Source organism: Ailuropoda melanoleuca, chromosome 2 (genome assembly GCF_002007445.2).
Source record: "Ailuropoda melanoleuca isolate Jingjing chromosome 2, ASM200744v2, whole genome shotgun sequence".
NCBI classification, from domain to species: Eukaryota; Metazoa; Chordata; class Mammalia; order Carnivora; family Ursidae; genus Ailuropoda; species Ailuropoda melanoleuca.
The window spans coordinates 190338893-190354779 of record NC_048219.1 but is presented as its reverse complement, the minus strand read 5'-3'; the positions used below and the strand labels follow the sequence as shown (position 1 = coordinate 190354779).

The 15887-nt window shown below is 42.8% G+C and overlaps 1 protein-coding gene across 1 annotated transcript in view; it reads left to right on the top strand.

Moving 5' to 3' along the window:
• SLC16A14 (solute carrier family 16 member 14) overlaps nucleotides 1-15447 on the top strand; it is a 29416-nt gene extending 13969 nt beyond the window's left edge. Inside the window, exons 4-5 of the mRNA XM_034655330.1 lie at nucleotides 5431-6417; nucleotides 12898-15447. Coding sequence (XP_034511221.1) covers nucleotides 5431-6417; nucleotides 12898-13049 — 1139 coding nt within the window. The 3' untranslated portion in view covers nucleotides 13050-15447. The remainder of the gene's footprint in view (nucleotides 1-5430; nucleotides 6418-12897) is intronic.
• Nucleotides 15448-15887: the final 440 nt, after the last annotated feature.

Here is a 15887-nt window from a genome sequence, read left to right as displayed (position 1 = left end):
GAAGCAGACTCCCTGCTGAGCAGGGAGCCGGGTGCTGCGGGCCCCGATCCCAGGAACCTGGGATTATGACCTGAGCTGAAGGCAGTCACTTAACCCCCTGAGCCACCCAGGTGCCCCATATTTTGTTCTTCTTTTCCTCCACCCCACCCCATCCCGCCATATACTCCATGAAATACTTTTTAATATAAGATATTAAATCTTAGGTGTGGAAAAACAGCCTAACAAGTGTTAGGCTTGACGTTCCTATTAGAATTTAACTAAATTCCCCTTGATTGGTTCTAAGAGCTAGTCTTCTCTCCTATGAGGAATAGGAAAAGAAAAGTAATAATACAAACATAAGTGAATAGACTGAATATTAAGAAAATTAATAACATTCTCTCATTTAATAACTGCAGAATGGAGCATGAATCATAGAATAATTATTTTCTCCTTCAGCCCTATTCAAATGAATGAAATAGCAGTAAAATCCACATATATGGAGTCCCTAAAGAAGCAAATCTAGAGCAGAGAGTGTGACTCCCTAGTGAATGGGTAAAAACTGGCTCCCAGGCAGCATGGTTTTCATATCCCTTCTGCAAAATACATTCCCAGCTGTAATTTCCTTTATCAACAGCTAACAGAATTCACACAGATAAGAAGTTTCTTACTTGTACAATTGTATTGCACTGAACCAGATCCAGCGTGACTTTCTTTTTGAGTACAGAGCTGCCGTCCTAATATATGACACATTGACAGAAGTGGTGGTATAAGAGGTAAAAGTTAGAATTTGGAAACCTTGCTTTTTTTTTTTTCATTTATTATCTGTGTGACTTTGGGCAAATTACTTAACCCACTTATGCCTCAGTTTCCTACCTGCAAAATGGGGTCATGAAGGGTGCTTGGTTTACAGGGTTGTTGAAACGATTAGGAGATCATCTGTATAAAGCACTTAGCACAATGCTTGTCACAAAATAGAGCCCTCAGTAAGTGTTAGCTAACATATAATTGTTATATAGAATGTAACATTCTTATTATGAGCTTATGATAGCAGGAGACCTGAACGCAAGGCCCTACTTTCCAAATAAGTTGGCAAGTTGGTGCTCCGTAATTTACATCGATCCACATCTGTCCATAAAACACTTCTATGTCCTTTGAAGCATAGTTTGAAAACCATTGATCTGAAGGACTTGCTAACAGTTCTTAAAGAACAACTTAAGGTGTTTTCCCTGAGTATCTTAAAAACTTTCCCCCAAACACTCCAATGAATAGAGCCAGCCCTGGGGTTTTTATATTGTAGGTGAGGAAATAAACACTCCTGCTGAGTCAAAGGAGCCACACTGGGGTCCCCAGGCAGACACGGGGCACCCCCGTAAACTGGATGTGGTGGTGACTGAGCCTACAGACTGACTGGATCCTCCAAACGGGGACTTGAGATTAATTCTCATCATTCAGAGATTTCCAGGATTAGATTCTTTCCTTACACGAACTTTATTTCTTGCAGTGAATTGCCTATTGACCTGCAATTAATATTATTTCCATGTTCTTTTTTCTTTAATTTTATTTATTTGTCAGAGAGAAAGAGAGTGCGCCCAAGCAGGGGGAGTGGCAGGCAGAGGAGAAGCAGGCTCCCAGCTGAGCAAGGAGCCCAATATGGGGCTCGACCCCAGGATCCTGGGATCGTGACCTGAGCTAAAGGCAGACGCTTAACCGACTGAGCCACCCGGGCATCCCATTTTATTTTTTCCATATTCATTCACTTATTTATTCAACAAACATTTCTGGACCCAAGAAAGTAGGAGGAAAATCAGGGGGCTGGTGAAAGCAAAGTGTGTCTTTAGACACTTTATTGCTCCCACTTTTTATACAGGAAAAACCCAAAGAAAGTCTCTGAAAAGAAATGTATCCACCTCCCCCACAAATACACATATCTAACTCCATGTAACCGGAAAATCCAGCTAAATCAGTTAGCTTATAGAGGCAGAATCCTGGGCTGTCATTAGGGAGGCATGTGAACGCTGATTAGCAATCTAGACCCTATTTAACAGAAAAGAAAGACGAGAAGATATAAAAAAGCAAGTGCTTAAGAGATACATTTCACTGTACAATTTATGTTTGAAGAAAACTTTATTGATATCCTTCTTCCTTCCAAAAAGCATTTGAGACAGATTTGTTTATATCTCTTTTTTTTAACGCCCAGACCATTAAAACTGTGTTGTAGTATCCTTCTATTAAGCAGAAAAATAATGTCTGTTTGAGCGAACTTACTTAGCCAAGAGAATCTGGACCAGATTTCTTCAGCCTTACCAGAGCTGCAGTTTCTTAAGCCTCTCTCTGCTAAAGACACCTTTTCCCCCATCCACACGGACCCAGGATCACAGGATTTTTTCTCCCCATCTCAGCCTCTTTCCTCCACCTGGTTGGTAGGGCTGTAATCCCATCCTCTGAACCAGTGTGTGGTGAAGAATTGTTCCAGGACCCTGCCCAGGGCTGGACATTTGCAGGGCCTTGACTGACCGCTGGGCTTGAACCACATCTCCCCAAGGCCTGTCCTATAAGCTCATGGACTAATTGTGCCCATAACAGACAGTAAAGCCAGGTGCGGAAGGAAGGGATGCTGTCAAGGTCATGGATAGTGTAACAGGGAAATAGATAACTTGTAACATTGGGCCTGGATTTTTTTTTCCTCACACATGGGAGCATTTACTCTTCACACTAAGTGAAAATTAGGGCTGCTCTTAGGCTAAGGTACCTCAGTTCTCTTCCTATTAATCATTTTATTCTACTGTTGTTTAGAATCCATAACCACATTGATCCCGGCGTTATGGGATCAAGCCCCACATCAGGCTTCTCCGCTATGAGCCTGCTTCTTCCTCTCCCACTCCCCCTGCTTGTGTTCCCTTTCTCGCTGGCTGTCTCTCTGTCGAGTAAATAAATAAAATCTTAAAAAAAAAAAAAAGAAATCCATAACCACATTAAATTTAGGATGTTGGTTATTGTCAGTAACAAATCAAGTTTTTTAAAAAATTAAACTTATTTTGTGCTCTCAGCAAAATCCAGACGATGAAAATTTCACAGGACAAATGACCCAATTTCCTCAACAAATAAATTTCAAGAAGAAAAAAAAGAGATAAATTTCAAAAAAAAACCACAGAAATTTAAAGAGGCTTAAAATTCATATCAACAAATAGCACTGTGTGGGCCTTATTTGGATCCTGATTAAAGAGAGTTTTTTAAAAAATATAGTCATTTATGAGACAATTAGAAACTTGAACACCTTCTGGATATTTCACGATATCAAAGATTTTTCATTTTTTCAGTTAAGATATAATGATTATGCTGTTTAAAGAATTCTTCTATTAGAGATTTATACTAAAATATTTGCACTTGAAATGATGTACGTGAGACGTGCTTTACAATTAGAGGGAGGAGGGAGTGTGTTTATGGGCTATTAAATGTTTTTCTCTGCCTCTTTGAATATTAGGAAATGAGAAATTCTGCTTTTTGTGGACTTAAACATCATAAAGATTAATCCAGAGTTTAGTTCAAAATTAAGGATAGCTGTTTTCTTCATGCTCATTTCTCCCATAAGGCAAATTATTATTATTGCCCTCACCGAGGCTTGCAAGGGGGTTTGGGGACCTGCCCCTACTCTTGCTGGGAATCACTTAGAAGCTATTAATTGTTCTTAAAACAAGGGTATCCACCTGAAGACTGGTTGAGGATCACTGACTTCTGACAGTTGCTGTAAATATCACTGCTCTCGGGTAAATAAAGGAGGCAGGTTGCTTCTGGAGGCTTCTTTTAGAAACTCAGGCTACGGGGCTCCTGGATGGTTCAGTCGGTTAAGCGGTCTGCCTTCAGCTCAGGTCATGATCCCAGGACCCCTGGGATGGAGCCCCACATCGGGCTCTCTGCTCTGTGGGGGGGGGGGGGGGGGGTCTGTTTCTCCCTCTCCTTTTCCCCCGCTCATGCTCTCTCTCTCCCTCTCTCTCTCAAATAAATAAAATTAAAAAAAAAAAAAGTTTAGAAACTCAGGCTGAAGCAAAACCCTTCTTCAAAATCCTACCTGCCGGCAGCCGCAGCCGGGGCGGGGGTGGGGGAGCGGTTTAGAGTGAGAGGCAGTGGGTGGTGGAAAAGGACCAAGCTATGCAGTCGGGTCTGAGTTCTGCCCCGGATTCTCCAGTTTCCTGCAGCAGGGGCTTGGGAAAATAACTTAACTCCTCATGAGGTTCAAAAAAAGGGCATAGGGATGCCCGGCTGGCTTAGTCCGAAGAGCATGCGACTCTTGATCTCAGTATCGTGAGTTCGAGCCCCACATTGGGTGTAGAGATTACTTAAATAAAACTTAAAAAAAAAAAAAAGGTAGAAGCACGGTTAACTTCGGGTTATTGTGAAAACCCAACACATAAAGCCTATAAAGCAACTGGCCCACCATTGGTACTCAATGAATGGTAATTAGTATTCTAATTGTATGTACAATTGCTCTGGTCTTCTTTCAAAATCAAGTATTTCTGAAACTATTCAGTGATGCTGAACTAAGGAGGCTTCAGCTCTGGGAAACAACATTGGTCAGTCTCTTCTGTACTCTCATGCTGCCATCCTAATGTCAGGAAGGCTTAAGCATTAAAACCATATGGGGCCCCGTGATCATTGAAGTTGATCTTACGGTTTCCTTCTGTCTGTACTTAGAAGTTGAGAATGCCTCCTACAACCTCTTGGCCAGCATTTTATTTTATTTCATTTCATTTTTTTAATAGATTTCATGTTTTAGAGCAGTTTTAGGTTCACAGCAAAATTTTGCAAAAAGTACAGAGAGTTCTGTTATGCCCCCTGCCCCCAATGCACATTGTCTCCCCCACCAGCATTTTAATTTTGTCGACGGAAATCACAAACTGTTCCAATTTTCTAAGAAAGATACAAGTGAAAATCAGAGCTACAAATTTGTATTATGTGGTTTTGACATCCAGGCGCTGGGTATGTTTATGGGTACCTTCCTTTTATTCTTCCTATTAATTTGTGAACAAATGGACCCATTCCGGAGGCTTCTGCAAATTGCCTGGAATTACTCTCCATCCGCTGGTACAAAAATACTTCCCTAGGCACTTGATGCAATTAGCACTGACAGCAGGGCCCCGACATCCGTTCATTCTTCCATTCATTTACCTTCTCATCCACTCATTCGTTCTGATATTCTGATGTGAAGATGCTGGCTTATTTTATTATTGGAGTAGCCCGTGCTGGAGGGAAATGATGGGCTGGAAGCTTCCGTAGATGACCCTGATGGGGTGCTTGCCCACAGAGCTGCTTTTTTACACATGTTATTTCTTTGTGTAAAAGGAAAAATAGCATAGAAATGAATATGAAATGCAGGTGACACTTACATGCTGCAAATTCCAGATGTGGCGATTCATGTTGTGCTGTGTGCTTTTTGTTCCCATCCAACCCGCGCAGGCTTTGGAAGCGGGATGGCCTACCTGCCGGCCGTGGTCATGGTGGGGAGGTACTTCCAGAAGAGACGCGCCCTGGCCCAGGGCCTCAGCACCACCGGGACGGGGTTCGGCACCTTCCTCATGACAGTTTTGCTCAAGTACTTGTGCGCCGAGTACGGATGGCGGAATGCAATGTTCATCCAAGGAGCCGTGTCCTTAAACCTGTGTGTCTGCGGGGCGCTCATGAGGCCCCTCTCTCCTGGGAAAGGCCAGAACGACCCGGGAGGGAAAGATCCGCAGGTCGTGCTGGCTCACTCCCCTGGATCTAAGTCAAGTGGACCGCTGGGCGGAGCGGAAGAGAAGGGTGGCGGGCCCGGGAACGGGAATGGGAACGAGGAGACCGTGGGCGACCTCCCAGGCCAGGCGTGCCAGGAGAAGGCGGGGCACAGACAGAACTTGTGCGCCTTGCGGGTGCTGAAGACGGCCAGCCAGCTGACCGTGAGAGTCAGGAGGGGCTTCCGGGACTGGTACTCCGGCTATTTTGGGACAGCCTCGCTCTTTACCAATCGAATGTTTGTCGCCTTTATTTTCTGGGCTCTGTTCGCATACAGCAGCTTTGTCATTCCTTTCATCCACCTCCCAGAAATAGTCAATTTGTATAACTTGTCGGAACAAAACGATGTTTTCCCTCTGACTTCAATTATAGCAATAGTGCATATCTTTGCAAAAGTGATCCTGGGCATTGTGGCCGACCTACCTTGCATCAGCGTTTGGAATGTCTTCCTGATGGCCAACTTCACCCTTGTCCTCAGTATTTTTATTCTGCCACTGATGCACACCTACGCTGGCCTGGCCGTCATCTGTGCACTGATAGGCTTTTCCAGCGGTTATTTCTCCCTAATGCCTGTGGTGACCGAAGACTTGGTGGGGATTGAGCACCTGGCCAACGCTTACGGCATCATCATCTGTGCCAATGGCATCTCCGCGCTGCTGGGACCCCCTTTCGCAGGTAAACCATATAAGGTTTTAAGAGCTTAGGGTACGTGTAGAGAGTTCGGTTGTGTTCTCTGTATTTTGAAGTCCAAGATAAATAAGAAGAAGTGCCTATTTGTGCACCTGCTCCTTTATCCTCCCATTCCGGTCCCCCGGCTTCTCATTTGGAAATGTTAGCAATGTAGTGGCCATTTTTTCAAGCAGAACGTGGATGAACGTTTGATCTCTATCTACAAGGTAAGTGGCCAGGCTAGTGAAGTGGGCTGTGGAATAGTGCCGAACCCCGGGAGGAGGCAGCCTCTACCCGCCTCCAGCTGATTTCTGTCACCAAGAAACATGGAAAATTATTACCAGATCCTCTATTGTTAGGGGATTTTTTCCTCCAAGAAAAACTAGGAACTCCGGGCTCTTCAGTGACATTTCCAGATTTTTAAAATTTGATTTAATTTATTTTTAATTGAATATAATTGACATACATTACATTAGTTTCAGGTATACAATGTAGGGGTTCAACAATTGTGCACACAATGAATTGCTCGCCATGATAAACGTAACATTTCCAGATCATTAAAACACTGTGTGTAGGTCCCACACAACACATCTATGAGCTGGCTCTAGCCCCATAGCAGTTTCTTGTCACTGCTATAATAATTGCCAAAAACGTAGTGGGTTAAAACAATACAGATTTATTATCCTATAATTCTAGAGGTCAGGAGGCTAAATTGGATCACAACGGGCTAAAATCGAGGTGTCAGCAGAACTGCGTTTTTTCTGGAAGCTCTATGAAGGAATCCTTTTTTTTTTTTTTCCTTTTACAGTTTCTAGAGACTGCCTGCATCTGTGGTTCCTAGCCCCTTCCAGCTCCTTCTAAGCCAGTGACACAGCAGCGGCCACAGACCTCTCTCTCATTCTGACTCTCCTGCCTCCTTCTTTCACTGATAAACACACCTGGGTTACATTGGGTCTGCACAACAACCCATGATAACCCCCATCACAAGGTCCTTAACTCAATCACATCTGCAGAGTCTCCTTTGCCACGTAACGTAACATTTGCAGGTTCTGGGGGTTAGGACGTGAGCAGCTGGGGAGGGTTAGGCTGTTCTGCCCACCAGAGGCGCAGAGCCCACCAGCTGACAGCATCCCAGGCAAGCTCTCTGACAGGTGTTCACCTCAGTTCAATGGAGAACTTGCTTCTTGCAATGGGCATACCAGAAATCCCGGGCACCAACGGGTCCTGCGGCAGCCAGGGACCTCTCCGAACCTGTTGTTTGTGGAAAAACACATCAGGATCGGCAGGTAGGCTTAATAATCCTCAAGAGGGCAGGTACTGGGTGAAGGTGACAAGGTCCACCCTCTGTCTAAAGATTGGAGACAGGAATCTACATAGTGTGGCAGGAGCTGGGGACAAACACCAATGCAAAGGTGCTCTCCCGCCCGAGGTGGCTGTCCGGGCTGCCAGGCCAGGACCGGTGGCTGTTTCCACGGCTGCTGGAGGTTTTGTGCAGGGTTGTCAGCTAACTTGGTAGAGCCTCACCTGTTCCGATGCCCACACTCCCTGTTCATTCGGCCCCTCCTGGCCCTTCATTCTCATATCCTCTGCAGGAGTACCTCTTCCAGGGAACCCCAAAGGTGCAGGACAAAGCCCTCCCCGCCCCTCCCTCCCCAGTCTCTCTAGGGATCGCACAGTCATCTCCCATCCTAAGCTCCCACTGGCAGAAGGCTTGTTTCAATACATTTACTTTGAAGCCCCCACAGAATTTGAAGTTCAAGACATGGTGGGTTTTTTGCCTATAGAGCTGATAACACTGGCAGCTGGTTCACTAAAGGTTCAAGAACCAAGACTTGCTTTAGGAAACCCTGTGGCCACCTGGGGGCCCCTCCTGGGTCAAGCTGCTCCTGTTCTCTGTGCACAGAGACGCAGGTGCAGCATTTCTAGGTGTCAGTGAATCACTATAGCAGTGCAGCAAACTATATTGGCAGCTGTAAAGTTGGAATTCAGTAGTCTCGTGTAGAATTCTCTCTCAGGGATGCATTTGGCTATAAGAGAACACCCCACCCATGGTAGCTTAAACAGAGATTTAATTATGTCACATAATCCAAAATCTATAATTCAGAGATACTGGATGGTATTGGGACAGTGTCTCCAAGATCCTCCAGGCCTTTTTCTCATGCTATTTTCCTCATGGCTACACAATGGCTGCTGCAGCTCCAGCCCCTACATCTTTATTTATACCAAGGAAGAAAATGGGAAGAAAGGCTCAGTTTCAGTTGACTTCCACCTTCATCTGATTGGCCAGAACTGTGTCACACAGCTAGTCCAAGCTTCAACGGGAACTGTATTTTGCTTCCTAGCCTGTGGACTAGAGGAAGGAAAAGAGAAAAGAATGGAGTTCAGGGGTTGGATCAGGCAATCAGTGGTACCTTGCAGAGATGTTAAACTGAAATATCCATTAAGGGGATGCAGACATTATCAGTGGCTCTTCCACTCTCTTGTTGAAGGTTCTTCAGCTATATTGTCTGTGGAAATGGAATCTGTTGTTGATGGTTCTTTTCATGATCCAGGCATACTTTCTGCTTCTAATGGGCGGTCTGGGGTTATTTTGACACGGATCTACCAGATTTCGGTAGCAGCATCACAACACAGCTGTGAGGTGCGGCTTAAGCAATTCACAATCCATGTTCATTAAAGCACCAAAGTTGGCCAGCATGGTTTCTTTATCTCATTCCCATGCCACATCCTTCTCACCGAATAGCATTCCAGTGCACTTTTTGGAGTGGAAGAGAAGGGAATTAGAACGAGAAGCAGGGAGTTAATCCCCAGCCCTCAGTCATCAGGTGTTACCTCTGCCTGCTTCAAGGTTCCTCCCTTGAAGTGGGTCTGGAGCTCAATGTCATCCACTGTGGATGGTAGAAACCGCTGTATTAATGGTTCGGAACCTTCTATGAATGGGGGTCAAAGGCTGCCACGGGGACTCAAAAATCAATGTTGTGCTGTGTGTCTCTAGGCCAGCAACCTCAGGGGACTCTCCTTTTTGTTTGTTTGTTTCTTCTCCTTGCACTGAAGTCATGAGCCAGAGGAATGCTGAACAGCTTCATTGGCTCACTGTGTTGCATTTAATTCATTGACTTTCCAGGGCAAGGAGCCAACAAGGCAATGAGATGCAGGCCTGGCCTTTTATGCCTCATAGTTCAGAAGTGACTGGCAGCACGAGTGACCAAATTACCACATTACATTCTTGCTAGAAATTCAAAGTGGGCTAGGAATTACTACTTGCGAGGTCTGCTACAGGGAAAATTATTGTTCGCGTTACCTTTTCCTTTTTTAATGGGTTCAGAAATGAATGTGTTTTCCATTTTTCAAAGTGGCTTCTACTGGCATTAAGAAATCTGGCACCATTTCCTAGCATGTTAGACAATCACACAGTTCCATTTAGAAGAAGAATGTACAATCATAGTGAGCAGACACTGCAGCTGTGTCACTTAGCAAAGCGAACTTCTTGATCTAATTCATTTCAATATTGTTGGGCATTCAGTTCTTCTCCTGTAAAGATGTAATAGTATACCTACTTTTCTAGACGTTTCCAGTGTAAAATATAGCAAAACGCGGCCACCAGGTTTGACTAAGAATCCACACATACTTGACTAAAATATAACACCCTAGCAACAATTTGCAGTGTTTTTTACCGAAAGCTGGGAATCCCTGTTTAATAAATAAGAAAAAACAACCATCATTCCTCATTTGGCAGACTCAAAGGAAAAGTGAATGCAATTTAATAGGGAACCAGATTTTACTTGGAAGCTGTTGATTTGAATTGATGGTTGGATCAGGGTTGCCAAGGATGCCAGGCTCCCAACCAAGGACCCAAGATCAGATCTGTAGGGAGAGGTGGTGAAGGATGAATGAAGTGGGCAGCTTGTCAGAAACATCGTTTCTCCAAAGAGTTATAACCATGTATGCTGATGATCAAAGCACAAAGTGAAGTCCTGTCTCTCCTGACCTGCTTTGCCTCTGATGCAGAAATGGATTCCGTTCAAACTGACAGAAATGTTAAAACAGGCGCCAAAGAAAAAGGGCAGGATCCAGAGTCTTTTCAAAATAAATCTGAAAGGTAGACTAGAGAAATCTATGGGGTTCATTTAACATAAAATTTAGGATTACTTCCCCCAGTTCTTTACTATGAAATTGGTCAAGTTGGGGGCACTTTTTAAAAAATGGACACGTGAGTTACTGAGTTACTTTTAAAGATTGGAGTGAGAGGACAGACACCCTTTTACAAATATTTATACTTTCAGAGGAAAGAAAATATTTTAAAATATAATGAACTCTGTTAACAACTGTAACAATGTGTAATATACTTAGCATGTTCTAAAGTCTGCAGGGACAAGAGGGGGGATGGAGTGGAGGGAAGGGGGTGCCAGGATGTGCTAAGCGTGGGTGATGGTGTTCATTACTGTGTCTGGCAGAAGGGGGAACTGTATGTGTACAGGCAAAGAGCTACAAGAAAATGTGTTTGAAACTCCAAAAACTTGTGGCTTGTGCTCATGGTTAAGCTTGGGGCTGCAGGGGAAAGAGGTGGGTGGGGGGCCCCCTCACAGAGCCCTGGCACTTACACGCAACCACTTCAAACAAAAAAGTCAACAAATAGTCTGAACTAAGTACAAACTAATTTTCCAATCAGTTAAGACTTTGTCCTATTTCTGAGAGCCGTGTTCAGCAGCCACGACAGTTCTGCTCATCCCAGCTGATTTAGAGCCAGTGTTTACTCGGTCACTCGATCATATGAAAAGCACAGGTTTAACTCTTGAAATGACAAGATCAGCATTCGCAGGGGATGAGCGGAGCACAAGAACCTCATTTGTATTTACCGACACAGCCCACGCTGCATTATCTGCCAGCGGACACGTCACGTCTTCATAATTCGCTGCAGCTCGTGGTGGCCACGTGGTGACACTGAGCCAAGTTGGGCGCGTTCTTGCACATGTGTCGTATCACCACCCCTTTCTGATTCGGTGCTGAAGCCGAGTCTCTGTGTTTGGATTGGATAGTTCATCTCCCTTGTTCCTCTTGTCTCAATCAGAGATCGGGAAAAGCTGATAGAGCATTTTCCTAAAGGTACATCTCCGGAGTCCGGTGTTTTCTTCTTTGGTGTGACTCAAACAACAAACTCAAAAAAGTTGGTTAACTTTTAAAGTATATCTGGCGTGGTTAAAGTACATAAGTGTTTCATGCTGTCACATGTTTGCTTTTCGTGAGGACTACCTTGACTCGCCCAGGTGCGTTAATTATGCATGAGTCACACTAGACAGAGATCTGGGCAGCCCGAGGTCCTGCTTGACAAAAGCAGTGGCCTCTGTGTAGCTATTTGTTGGTGGGAGATGGCTGAGTGGCGTTTATGCATTCGTTTGCCAGTTAGATATTTTTTAAATGATGGTTTTTGAAAAAGTGGTCATGAAATACTACGTTTGGTCCTTAAATCATTCCTATCTTCCTTATGTCTTTGATAATGAATGTACTGTTGATATGGGGGGAAAAAGTGAATGTGCAATATTTATGTTTTTACCACAAATGAAATTCTTGTGGAATTCAGTTCACATGGTTTGGCTACGTGAGGACAATGACATGTGACTGATTCTTAGATTTAATCACTGAAGTCTAATCACATTTCATAGTTTCTGAAGCTTTTCTTTCACATTTTAACATCTCTGAAATTGGGATGCATTTTACAGAGTCCCAGGAAAACATGGAGTCATATTTTAATTGACAAGGATATTTCTTTCTTATTGCTGCATAGGATAATGATGCATCAGGCAATTCATGATATCTTAGAATACATGAAATATAGTAGTCTTTTCCAGAGTGCCTAGTAATATTATTATACGAAAGTTTTAGATGATAGTATTAAAAATTGTTAATTTAGTCAGCATTGAAGGTGATATCCTTGGCAATTTAAGGTTCTTTGTACATAGAAATATTAAAGTTTTATAGCTGTAAATGTGAATTTTATAAAACATGGACAATTTCATTCTTTCTGGAACAGATGTATACTCTCAAATATTCCACAGTGAATAAAAGTTCAAATGTGTTCTACTCAGCCTCTTTTGATATACTCTAGAAACTTCTTAAGAGTTTTGAAGGTTTGAGAAAAGATTTGTGGTTATATTTGTGAACAAAGAAAATCATTAGGTTCACTTCTGACTGCTGGCTTGGTGCCAGCCTGAGAGACTCTGAGGGCTATGAGCCAGATCGTTCCAAGGGTCGGCCCGCTACTGTTTCCATGCCTTAAGCACTTTGTAAGGTACCCTCTCAGCTTGGAAGACAAATGCCTGCCATGCTCAGGCACTGAGAAACTCTGGCTTATATAGCCTGGGCTTAAAAATGGCGAACTGACATGTGACATATAAATAAATTCTTATAGAAATATTTGCAGTTGCAGTAATCGTGTTCTCGACTTTCATCAGCTAGTTTACACTGAATATATTCCTTTTTGTTTTGCAGGCTGGATCTATGACATCACAGAAAAATATGATTTTTCCTTCTACATATGTGGCTTACTTTACATGGTAGGAATACTCTTTTTACTCATTCAACCGTGTATTCAAATGATAGAACAATCCAGAAAAAAATACATGGATGGCGCCCATGTTTAGCATCATGTTCTGTTTCCTGTAAGGTTTCTTTGGGGTACCCACGCCTACCTCCCATGGTTGCTGTGAGGAGCCCTTGACCTTGTGGGGAAGCGCTTTGTATGGTAACCAGCACTGTCATTTGTAAATGCCGTGGTCACGGCTGCGTTTGAAAGCAGCACTGCCCTTCCGTTTGGGGAGAAGAGAGGCTGGAAAGGTGTGAAAGACTACATACATTTTAGAGATGACGATGTCCTTCAAAGATGGCCTGTTAAATACTTGGTAGAAATGCCCTTACAAAAACCATTCTCTCTCGTCACCCACTGGGACTAAGCTTTTAGATACAGCTTTTGAAACAAAGACAAGGAATAAAATCTTTTCAACTCATCTACTCTTTCTGCGGTGAAAATAAATGATCTAAATGCTTCCGGAAAGCTTCTGGATAAATGGGTTCCAAGCACAAGCACATGATCAGCCTTCAGAACTGGTTCAGGGAGCTGTTGATCTCCTAGTGAAAAGCAAAGGCAGGCTCTGATTTCACAGGTAATACGCTTAGTGCAATGAACGAAACACAGTTTATATTTTTATGAAAGAATTCTGCAGCTAGAAGTAACAGTTTTTCAATCGTCCTCTAAGAAAAGCCTCTGCCATCAATCCTAATTTAGTAGTATTTAGTTGTAAACTGACTCTTAAGACAAAACCTACAGAAATAATAATGACTTCCTTAGCAAAAAGTTGTATTTGTCATGCAAACATTCAATCAAGGGCTATGATTCAAGCACTTTTATTCATATCATTAGCCTCTTCGTTTATGAGCATGGTCTGGGGTTTATAAAAGTTTTTTTCCGAGTTTCTCCTGCCCAATAAATAAAACAGAGAAGGAACTGCTGGTTGATATACAAAGTCAGCAGTTAAATCATCTGTGGAGTGTGTTACTGATACAAAATGTGAGACTATCAAGTTGCAAGAGTCGTAAACGGAAGGCCCTCAGCCTGGACGTCTGTGCAGCCGACATTGGAGTAGGCGGTAACCGGTAGCGCTTCTCCGGGGCCTCCCGTTACATAGACCATCCGTCTGCCTGAGCTCGACATGGTTTTAACAGTGGTTCTCTTGATTGATTGCATACACAAGATAACTGTAATCCATGACATCTCCATGACATCAAATGATGCTCTTCCTTTATCTGAGATCTCTATTTTTCTAAGCCAAACAGTTTTCAGCCTGCAGAATGTTCTTCCCCAGAATCATTTGGAAATTTCTGGCTGCCTTACTTGTTGACACATATTTTAGAACTATTTCAATTTCTACTCACAATTTGCTCATCACACACACACAAATCCTTTCATATCATTGCCCATGTCTTGGGTCAAATTTATCTGAAGTGAGCACAGACCATTCTCAATTATCCTTGGTAATTCGAGGCAGGAATTGTACTAACAATTGGAATCACAGAGTGTTACCCCAAGCTTTGTTCTAGCCAAGAGTTTCAGATTTTTCCTCCCCAAACCCTTCAGAGCTCTTAACGAGGGATTATGGACAAGCTTACTTTTTCTTCCATCTCCATTATTTCCTGCTCTAATGCCTAGTGGGAGGGGTTGTATAATCAAAGGGACCACCAAACTCACAATAATAATTAAGGCAGCTAATGGAAAGGAGAAACAAAAGCATGGTTAGTATACACACTCAATATTACCTCTAATGACTAGAGAATCGCCTGGAAATTGTTATAGATAATAAATTGCATGTCATTCTCCATTTGGTTCAACATAATGACCTATTTGTTATCATTACAGCTTTGGCTGCTGTTTAAGAATCCAGCTGTCTGTTTTGATAAAGGTACTCTTAAATCCTGTGGCAATGCTCTCTCTCTCTCTCTCTCTATTTACTATAAAATCAGATAATTACACCAAGAACACATGTGTGTTTTAAAACTGACTACACGACTTCCATGACTTTCATTTTCAGATAACACCAAATTAAGTGTTTTGAATGGTGCTAGAGCCAGTGCGTTCTGATGCGTGCGCTGCTGGCCGCGCATCGTAAACAGGAACTTTCCCTCCAGTTCCCCGCTTTCGTTCCACCCAACTTAGATCTGCATACCTGCAGTCTAGACAGGTGTTCGTTGACTCTGCACTGACCGGATGGTGATTTCTACCGAATCAGAAGTTCCTATTTTACAAAAACAGTAAAACCTGCTTGCAATATTCATGTAGACAACAGAATAAAAGAGAATGTCTATGAGGAATTACAGCAAATGTATGAATACTTCCTGTTAAAACTATGCTATTCTTTACAGTTCTTTGACGATATTATAAAGGGTTAGTTGTCTATTTATACCATGTGCTTTCTAGTGTTCCCCTCGCATATCTAAGTCATTTTTATTTACATACGATGAAATAAATTTTGTCCTCTTTAAAGATGATCAGTGTGTCTTTGTGTAAAATGTCTATTTTCTTGGCCTTCAGGGGAAGAGTCCTAAGATATAACTGATGTTTATCTGTGTGGTTCTTTCCTCCGGAACAGTTTTTGCTCTAGATGTGGTCATAGAGCCACCCGGAGAGAATCACGTAGGCTGCTTGTTAGAAGTGCTAAATCCAGCTATTAAATTTGAAATGTATTCACCTTTTAATCCAGCAATTGGATGTCTAAAATTTTCCCCTACATATGAACAAAGACAAATGAACCAAGATATTTTTAGATTTGTGGTCTGTTATATAAAAGAGTGGAAACAATTTAAATGCCCATCAGTAGGGAACTATAAAATAAAGTATGGTATTTATGTAACTATTTTTTTAAAAAGACCCATCTAGGGCCCTGGGTGGCTCAGTCGGTTAAGCGTCTGCCTTTGGCTCAGGTCATGAT